Consider the following 9,533-nt stretch of genomic DNA (forward strand, 5'->3'; position numbering starts at 1 on the left):
CTCTGAGGCTCCATTTGTGTTGGTGCAGCTCTGATTGAAGCACCTCTACAAGAAGAACACATTTCTCTCGTGATCAGCTGAAGAAAGTGTGTCCAGAGCTCTGTCCTGCTCCGAGTCCTCAGCACAGCAGAGACAGGGACCTGCTGGAGTGGGGCCAGAGGAGCCCCAGCAATGCCCCAAGGGGGGAACCCCTCTGCTGGGAGCCCAGCAGGAGAGAGTTGGGCTTGGGCAGCCTGCAGAGGAGAAGGCTCCAGCTGGGGAGACCTCCTGGGGGCCTGCCAGGACTTCCAGGGGCCTGTCAGAAAGTTGGGGAGGGGCTTTTGAGCAGGGCCTGTTGGGACAGAACAAGGGGGGATGGTTTGAAACTCAAAGAGGGAGACTAGAGAGAAGGAATAAATTTTTGGTGCTCTGAGCAACCTGCTCTAGCTGCAGATGTCCCTGCTCCCTGCAGGGGGGTTGGACTAGGTGACCTTGAAATTGCCCTGCCCCCCCAAACCCTTCTGATTCTATGACAGGAGCAAGATGGTCATTTCCACATCAGCAGCATCTGGGAGAGCTGCAGTCTGGCATTATTCACTCTCAGAGATTTCTGCAGACTGAAACTTGCAGAAATCCTCATGTACCAAAACAGGCAGGAGAAAAACAAAACCAAGAGGAAGAACTGAAGAAAATCAGAGCCACGTTTCACTGTGGCACCCTTCACTCAGTACACATCACTCAGACAGGAACACAGGTATTTGTCTTTATTAAGACAAGAGTGGAAATTTCTTCCAATTTACCAAATTATCAGCACCGTGTGCTCACAAAGTCACCTTCTGGAGGCTGGAGCAGCCATGGAGGAGGAAAGGAGCTTTCCCAGGGGAGCTCTGAACATCCAGTTCTTCCTCAGTTCATCTGTGCTAGCAGCTCTTCAAGTTCTGGTCGGGACTTTAATCGGCTCTTGAAGTCAGCTTCTGTGTGCTGTGGAGGGAAGAAAAACAACAACCCAAGTAGATGAGACTCACCTCTTGAGTCCTTTTGGAAGTCAAGACGAATTCAAACCTCCCAAAGAGAATCCCTTCAGAGTGGTAAAACAAAAGACTTCAATGTGCCCTGAGCCTAGGGAGTGGGAAGCCCTCAGTGAAAAGTCTCTGCAGGTTACCATCTCATGGGCAGCTCAACCTGGAAACTCTGACCTCCTCTCCTACATCCAGCCTCCAACAGGAGCAGCTTCTGGGAGTAAAGCCCAGGGGGCAGAAAGCTTCTGACAGTGAATGCAGCAGCTGTGGACACACTTGGCCATGGCATGGGCTATGAAATTCAGCCTTGTAGGCTGCTCCTCACCTGGCTCGCTGCTTTTTGAAAAGTCAGTGACATTGTGCTCAGAAAGTCAGCTAGATGCCTGCAGCTCCACCACTGCCCATCACACTAGCATCCACTTTCTGAAGGAGACCTGCCACCTTCTCCAGAACTTTGCATCCCAAAGCTTTACTCTCTCTTTCTGCGCTGCCAGTTGTACAAAGGCACTTTGGGTCTCTCCCCTGGGCTTCCTGCATCAGGCTGCAATGACTTTGCAAACAACACAATGTCACAGTTCTCCCTCCAGAGACAAAGCCATTGGCCAAAATTAAAAAAAGAAACAGCAGCCCTAAGGCAGAGATGGGATTGTGAGCAAAGCAGAAAAGATTCTGGACTCAAGAGACCTTCTCTCATCTTCCTTCTGGTTTTACAGAGCTGGAGTCAACCAAACATTCTTCAAAGGCCACTTAAGAAGCCACCTGAGCTGTCCATGTTTGAATTTACTGTGCTGCTTTCCCTTTCCAGGCACAGAAGTCTTCAGTCCCTGGATAAAAAGGGCCTCCTGGGACCTTTTTATCCAAATCTAAAGTGACAGAAGTTTAAGTATCCTCTTATGCCTGGTCCACCAGTGAGTGGAGTTCTGTCGTGAGGTCCTCAGTGCTGAAAAAAGTGCTGGGACTTGCTGCAGAAAACAAGCTGGACCCCTCCCAGAGCAAATTCCATCAGAACAGGGTACAGCAACAGGGTTCCAGCCTTAGCTTTGCTACCAACTGCTCCATGAGGTTCCTGGGGACCCTCAGACAAGAAGTGCTGAAGCACTGCTGAGGGCAATAGTGCACAGCAGGACTGGGGCAAGGACTGTCCTCCTGGATTGGGCACTGGAGAGGCTGCCAGAGAAGGGTCTGGGGAACATGGCTTGTGAGGAGTTGCTGAGGGACCTGGGGGTGTTTAGTCTGGAGAAGAGGAGGCTCAGGGTAGGCCTTCTGGCTCTGGACAACACCCTGAAAGGAAGTTGGAGCCAGGTGAGGGTCAGGCTCTTCTCCCAAGAAGCAAGTAACAGGACATGAGGAAATGGCTTCAAAGTTGCCCCAGGGGAGGTTGAGGGTGGCCCTGAGGGACAATTTGTTGCCCTTGAGGGTTGTCCAGGGCTGTGCCAGGCTGCCCAGGGCAGTGGTGGAGTCCCCATCCCTGGGGGGGTTTCCAAACCGTGGAGATGTGGTGCTGAGGGACATGGGTCAGGGGGAATCTGGCAGTGCTGGGAGGATGGTCAGAGCTGTTAATGAACTCAGACAGGAACACAATCAGAGTCATAGAATCACAGAATCATTTTGGTTACATCCCTTTTGAGTCGCAGGGAATCTGCTGCAGCAAAGGAAAGCGACTTGCAACCTGCCATTCTCCTACAGATCTACAGGACTGGCTGGGAAGGTGACTCCTGTGGCACTAATTATAGGAGGCTAAATGGGACATGAAACACTCATCAGGAATTAGAGGTAATGGGTTTTGATAGACCAAGTGAGGGCCTGGTTCTGGGAGACGCCGGATGTCCCTCAGTCTCAGGTGGACAGCAGCCTCAGGGCCAGGTCTGTATTTTCCAGGTAAATTCACATCATGCCTCGTATCTGCTTCCTGCTTGCCAAGGCATGGGTGGAGTGACACATACCTCTTTCACTGCCAGGTGGACCCCCTCGGGCTGGCTGCTCTGAAGAACTTCCAAGAGTATCGGCGCAAACGTTGAACTCAAACCGCTGATCTGAAAGAAGAAATAAAACGGGCTGCAGGAGCAGAACACCACCCACAAAGTCCTCCCCGTAAAACAGATCTCCTGGCTGAAATACACACTCCAGGAACCCCTCCTCCGCTTTGTGAGCACCCTTCTGCAGTAAACCTTGTTAGGCTTCCTTGTGCTTCAATTTACCCCCAATTCAGGCTTTTTGTGCCTTCAAGGGACTCGCCTCCAATGGTTCAGGGTTTTCAGAGCCTGAGACCGGAGGAGCTGCACCAGAGCCGCAGCACCTGGGGCAAACACCAGCTCCTACCTGGACAACCCTCTGATGGGTGGTGAGGACGGCGTCCAGCTGCATTTTGGACCCTCGCTCTTCCAGGAACAGCACTTCATTGGTTTTGGTGGGCATCGCGTAGCTGCAGGAACCACAGGTCAGTGCTTAGGATGGGGAGGAGAGATTTGAGCTGCTTTGCAGGAAGGAATCTGCCTCCAGCAGCAGGGAGCGTGGAAGGAGATGAACTTTTCATGAGAAATTAGTTATGCAAACAATGCATCTTGCAATTCAGGCCCTGGCAGATGCCAGGTGTTTTACTGGAAAGAGATAAGGGAGAAGCTTGCACAGCTACTGCCAGCAAAAAACTGCTTCAGCTACAAACACCAGCCTCAGAACTGGAAAGTTCTCTAGAGCTGGAGGAGACCTTTAAAGGAACAGCTCTGAATTTAACAGGAGTATGATCAGGTCATAGAATCACAGAACCATTAGGGTTGGAAATCCAACCCCCCTGCAGGGAGCAGGGACATCTGCAACTAGAGCAGGTTGCTCAGAGCCCCGGCCAACCTCCCCTGGAATGGTTCCAGGGATGGGGCAGAGAGCAACTCTCGGGGCAGCCTGGGCCAGGGGCTCACCACCCTCACAGTGAAGAATTTCTTCCTTCTCTCCAGTGTCCATCTCCCTCTTTAGCTTAAAAAGACCACCCTTGTCCTGTCCCAACAGGCCCTGCTCAGAAGACCCTCCCGAGCTTTCTGACAGGCCCCTGGAAGTCCTGTCAGGCCCCCAGAAGGTCTCCCCAGCTGGAGCCTTCTCCTCTGCAGGCTGCCCAAGCCCAACTCTCTCCTGCTGGGCTCCCAGCAGAGGGGTTCCCCCCTCGGGTCATTGCTGGGGCTCCTCTGGCCCCGCTCCAGCAGGTCCCAGTCTCTGCTGTGCTGAGGACTCCAGAGCTGCCCCAGCACTGCAGGGGGGTCTCCCCAGAGTGGGGCAGAGGGGCAGGATCCCCACCCTGCCCTGCTGCCCACGCTGCTGGGGGTGCAGCCCAGGCTGCAACTGGCACAGCACCAGTAAGAACAAGCTACAGCCCACCGCCCACATTTTACCCTACGAGTTTTGCTCTTAGAGGGCAAATAATTTCTTTCTGTACCTAATGAACTCGGCAGCCCGAGTACACCCTCAGAAGACACAAGTATGAGACAAAGCCCCACACTGAAAGCACCAGAAGGACTCTGAGGCTGGGGGATTGCTCTGTGAATGCTTTGCAGAGTGTTGCTGCTGACACCATCACTCCTCAGTGTCACCATGTAGCCTTCCCCAGACAAACACCTGTCACTCACCAACGTGTCACAATTTTTTTGTGATATCTTTTTGCACTGAGCAGCACTAAGACTACAAGCAACAGATCTACAGGCACAGGATTTCAGATCCTTGGCTGACACTTCAGCAAAGTGGATGAAAAATGCTAAGTTTAATCAGCATGAGCAGGAAATGAGGAGCTGACTAAAGCTCCTCGGGCATGTGGGAGGCACCAAGAAGCTGTATCACATTGCTCAGACTCATCCCAAAATAGTGAGGGTTAGAATGGACCTCTGGAGATCATCTCCTCCAACCCCCCTGCTCCAGCAGGTCGCCCACAGCAGGGTGCCCAGGGTCACATCCAGGTAGGTTTGGAATCTCTCCAGAGCAGGAGACTCCCCAGCCTCTCTGGGCAGCCTGCTCCAGGCTCAGCCACCCTCACACCAAAGAAGTTTCTCCTCCTGCTCAGGTGGAACCTCCTGGGTTCCAGTTGGTGCCCACTGCCCCTTGTCCTGTCGCTGGGCACCACTGACAAGAGTCTGGCCCCAGCCTCTTGCCCCCCAAGGCCCTTGCGCTCTTGCTCAGCACTGATCAGATCCCCTCTGAGGCTTCTCTTCTGCAGCTCAGCAGCCCCAGGGCTCTCAGCCTGTCCTGGCACAGACATGCTCCCGGCCCCTCAGCAGCTTCGCAGCCTCCACTGGACTCTCTCCAGTAGCTCCTGGTCTCTCTGGAACTGGGGAGCCCAGAACTGGGAACACTATTCCAGAGGTGGCCTCACGAGGGCAGAGTAGAAGGGGAGGAAAACCTCCTTTGACCTGCTGGCCACACTGTTCTTCATACACCCCAGGAGACCATTGGCATTCTTGGCCACAAGGGCCCATTGCTGGCTCATGGGAAACTTGTCCCCCAGCAGCCCAGGTCCTTCTCCTTGGAGCTGCTTCTCAGCAGGTCACCCCTCCCCTGTCCTGCTTCAGGGGGTTAATTCCTCTCCAGGTTCAGAACCCTTCACTTGCCCTGGTTGAACTTCAAGAGGCTCCTTTCTGCCCAGCTCCCCAGCCAGCAAAGCTGCTCTCAGGGCTACATCTGCTGTCAAGATCCAGCATGCCACTGAAGCCTCCACTGATCCTAAAGCAGCCAGTGGCTCTCTCACAATCTTCAGGGCTTTCCCAAGCTCACTCTTAATTTTTCAGAACCAATATCACTTGATTTCTGCACAGCAAACACACAAAGCCTGGATGAAACTGTACAGAAAAAACAGCAGCAGAAGTCAGCGATATTTAAGCCAACAATTCCGGGCTCAGCACCCAGAGGCTTAAGCCTTTTTCTCCTGGGAGTAAAAAGTAACAGCTGTTTTCTTCTTGAGATCTGTTCCATCAGTGCCTGAAGCACTCCTTCTGATTCCCTTACAGGAATAAGGCATCCAAAACCACATGGACACAGAAACAAACACCACCAGGCAGATGGCAGGAGGTTTGGATTTACCTATGGGAATCTCTCAGGGAGGGTAGATTGTGCCCTTGTCTGCAAGGTATCATCATCTTCCCAACAAGGGCTGTCCAGGGCTGTGCCAGGCTGCCCAGGGCAGTGGTGGATTCCCCATCCCTGGAGGGGTTTCCAAGCCCTGGAGATGTGGTGCTGAGGGACACGGGTCAGTGGGGACCTGGCAGTTCTGGGGAACAGTGGGACTCAAGGATCTGAAAGGTCTCTTCCAACCCAAACACTTCTATGACTGTATGACCATCTTAGAGCCTCGCCTGGCCTAACACGTGACTGTGAGGGCTGGGGAGAGTGGAGCCAGGCTCCTCCTACCTTTCCTTCACCCTGATGGACAGTCGGTTGCAGAGATTATGCACATACTGAGCAAAATGCTCCACAAGACACAGATCGTAGGAAGTCATCTGGATGTTGACATCTCCATACTCATGTTCGGTCCCAACATTTATCTCTTTCATCTGGACTCTGTCCTTTTTCTTCTTTGGAGTCTGCATTAAAAAAAAAAAAATGAAATAGAAAGTGTCTCTGCCTTGAACAAAGCTGGAAGTAAAAGCTGTGACCTGTTGCCCACACAGGACACTCTGCTGAGGTTCTCCCTTCTTATAGAGGTTTCCTGAATGTCGAACACCTCACAGCCCATCTGTGCTCCCTTTCCCTGACTATGGAACTGGGCTGACATTTTCTTAACAGGTGTTCTCTAGTTAAGCAGTTCAGGTCTTGGATGGCAGCAGCACACAAGTCACACAGAAAACACTTGCATAACCATGATTCAATTCTGCCAGAAAAAAAACAAGGAGTAGAAACCAAATTGCTTTTTATTTCAGTCCCTGCCTTTGAGGCAGCTGTCTACATGAGTTGTTTCCTCCTGCTACAAAAATTTTCCTCTTTCCAAATTTCAGGGAATGTAAAAAGTCTAATTGCAAATAAGGTCTGCTCACAATATTCTGTGATAATTTGAAGTTGGGTGTGAAATTCATCATCAGGAAGAGATTCCTCACTCCCCAAACTACCCATTCACTTGAACAAGAATGGAATGGCTAAAAGAACCTATTTATGCAGTGTTGTGAGTGGGTACTTCACAGAATCACAGCACAGAACCACAGACTGGTTTGGGTGGGAAGGGAACTTTCAAGGTCATCCAGTCCAGCCCCCTGCAGGGAGCAGGGACATCTGCAACTAGAGCAGGTTGCTCAGAGCCCCGGCCAACCTCCCCTGGAATGGTTCCAGGGATGGGGCAGCGACCACCTCTCGGGGCAGCCTGGGACAGGGGCTCAACACCCTCAGCATGAAAACTTTCTTCTCTACAGTCTGAATCTCCCTATTTTACTTTAAAACTACCAGCCCTTGTTCTGTCCCAACAGGCCCCGCTCAAGTCTGTCCCCACCTTTCTGACAGGCCCCTTGCAATACCAAAAGGCCACCAGAAGGTCTCCCAAGCCACAATAACATCTCCCAACATGACATAACACTCTCTACCAAGACAGGCAGCAGTAAACCATTACATTATTCCTTTTAATACAACTCTTCAGCCATGGAGTTAATAATACCCACATTTAACACAGGCTGCAAGAAGATGGGTCAGCAGAAAGCAAGCACAGCAGGGGAGCTCTTATACCTACCTCCTTTGGGAGCAGGTATTTGAACCTCCCGATGCCGTGCGTGGGACGGGATCTGTAGGGTCTGTGGCAGCTCACCAGCACATCACCTTCAGATGGAAGCAGAGCAAACGTGTTTCCCGTGGAATGGCAAACAGCCCTTCCTTAACAGACACATGGGGCTCCAAGACCCCAAATCCACACTGGGGCAAGAACCTGTCCTTGGTCCCTTGACGGAAGGCAACCCTGAGGCTTCAGCTGATCTCTGCCCCACACAAGCAGCAGCCTGTGACAGTCCACAGGCTCTTATGATGAGCAGCAAGTAAGAAGGAAGAGATTAAAAGTGACTCATTCCCAGGTGAATTCTCAAGCAGAGAAAAAAATAACCCAAAGACAAGACTTGTCAGCACCAGTGGATAGTGAAGATACTGATGAAATATTACATCTGCTGATGAAATGTTCTGTCTTTAACTCCCTGACAGGAGGTTGGAGTGAGGTGGGGGTTGGTCTCTTCTCCCAAGGAACCAGCAATAGGACAAGAGGCACTGGGCTGAAGTTATCCCAGGAGAAGTTTCCATTGGACCTTAGGCAGAATTTCTCTCCTGCCAGAGTGGTGAGGCCTTGGCCCAGGCTGCCCAGGGAGGTGCTGGAGTCCCCAGCCCTGGAAGGGTTCAAAAAATGTGTGGACGTGGCACTTGGGGCCATGGTTTAGTGGTCATGGGAGTGTTGGGTTGATGGTTGGACCTCAGGGGGGTGTAAGTCAGTTCCTGGGCAGGAACAGTCAACAGTATGTGGCTGGTGCTGCTCCACAGCATAACACCAGGACTAGCACCACTGCTTGGCCAAGAACAGGGACCAATCCCCACCTCACTCCAACCTCCTGTCAGGGAGTTGTCCACTCAGCCTCCTCTTCTCCAGGCTCAACGCCCCCGGGTCCCTCAGCTGCTCCTCACAAGCCATGTTCCCCAGCCCCCTCCCCAGCTTTGTTGCCTTTCTCTGGACCTGCTCCAGCCCTTCAAGGTCTTTCTCATCCTGTGGGGCCCAAAACTGACCCCAGCCCTCAAGCTGTGGCCTCCCCAGTGCTCACATCATTCAGCCAGTCCAAACTGGGCCAGAAAACGTATCAAAAGGAGACACAAGCACTCTAATGTGTAACATACAGTTTGGGTAAATGAAGTTTTGCCTTGCATTGGGTTACCAACAGGCCTTACCTGCAGCACACAGGCGGCTTTCTCGGGGTGTTGCTGCCCTGCAGGAAACAAGATTATCATTAAAAGCTGGGATTTCACCCTCCTGTGGAAACACAACATACCTGGCCCATTTCCTACTTCCTGGCAGGAGATCATGCCCCTGGATTGGGCACTGGTGACTGCACCTTGAGCCCTGGGTCCAGTTTTGGGCACCACATGATTAGAAGGACATTGAGGTGCTGGAGTGGGTCTAGAGTAGAGCAACGAGGCTGGTGAGAGGGCTGGAAAACATGCCTTAGGAAGCCTGGCTGAGGGAGCTGGGGTTGTTTAGTCTGGAGGAGACTGAGAGGAGACCTCATTGCTCTCTACAACTACCTAAAAAGAGGTTGGAGTGAGGCTGGTGTTGGTCTCTTCTCCCAAATTACTGATGATACGACAAGAGGAAATGGTCTCAATTCGCACCAGGGGAGGTTTTCATTGGATATTGGAAAGAATTTCTTCTCTGAGAGAGTGGTGAGGCACTGGAATGGGCTGCCCAGGGAGGTGGTGGAGTCACCACCCCTAGAGGGTTTCAAAACACAAGTACATGTAGCACTTGAGGCATGGTCTAGTGGTTAGGGAGATGTTGGGGGGAAGGCTGGACTTGATGATCCTAAAGGTCCTTTCCAACAATAGTGATTCTCGGAT

General features: G+C 52.1%; 1 protein-coding gene across 1 annotated transcript; it reads right to left on the reverse strand.

Moving 5' to 3' along the window:
• Positions 1-885: 885 nt before the first annotated feature.
• Positions 886-8,905, reverse strand: MRPL48 (mitochondrial ribosomal protein L48; the record flags this gene model as incomplete). The annotated part of the gene is made up of 6 exons (XM_008938281.1): positions 886-960; positions 2,942-3,031; positions 3,318-3,420; positions 6,378-6,550; positions 7,681-7,766; positions 8,868-8,905. Coding segments are annotated over 6 exons (565 nt in total), but the record flags the coding sequence as incomplete, so codon positions are not given.
• Between the last annotated feature and the right edge of the window lie 628 nt (positions 8,906-9,533).

This window comes from Merops nubicus, unplaced genomic scaffold, assembly GCF_000691845.1.
Source record: "Merops nubicus isolate BGI_N331 unplaced genomic scaffold, ASM69184v1 scaffold9274, whole genome shotgun sequence".
NCBI lineage: Eukaryota > Metazoa > Chordata > Aves > Coraciiformes > Meropidae > Merops > Merops nubicus.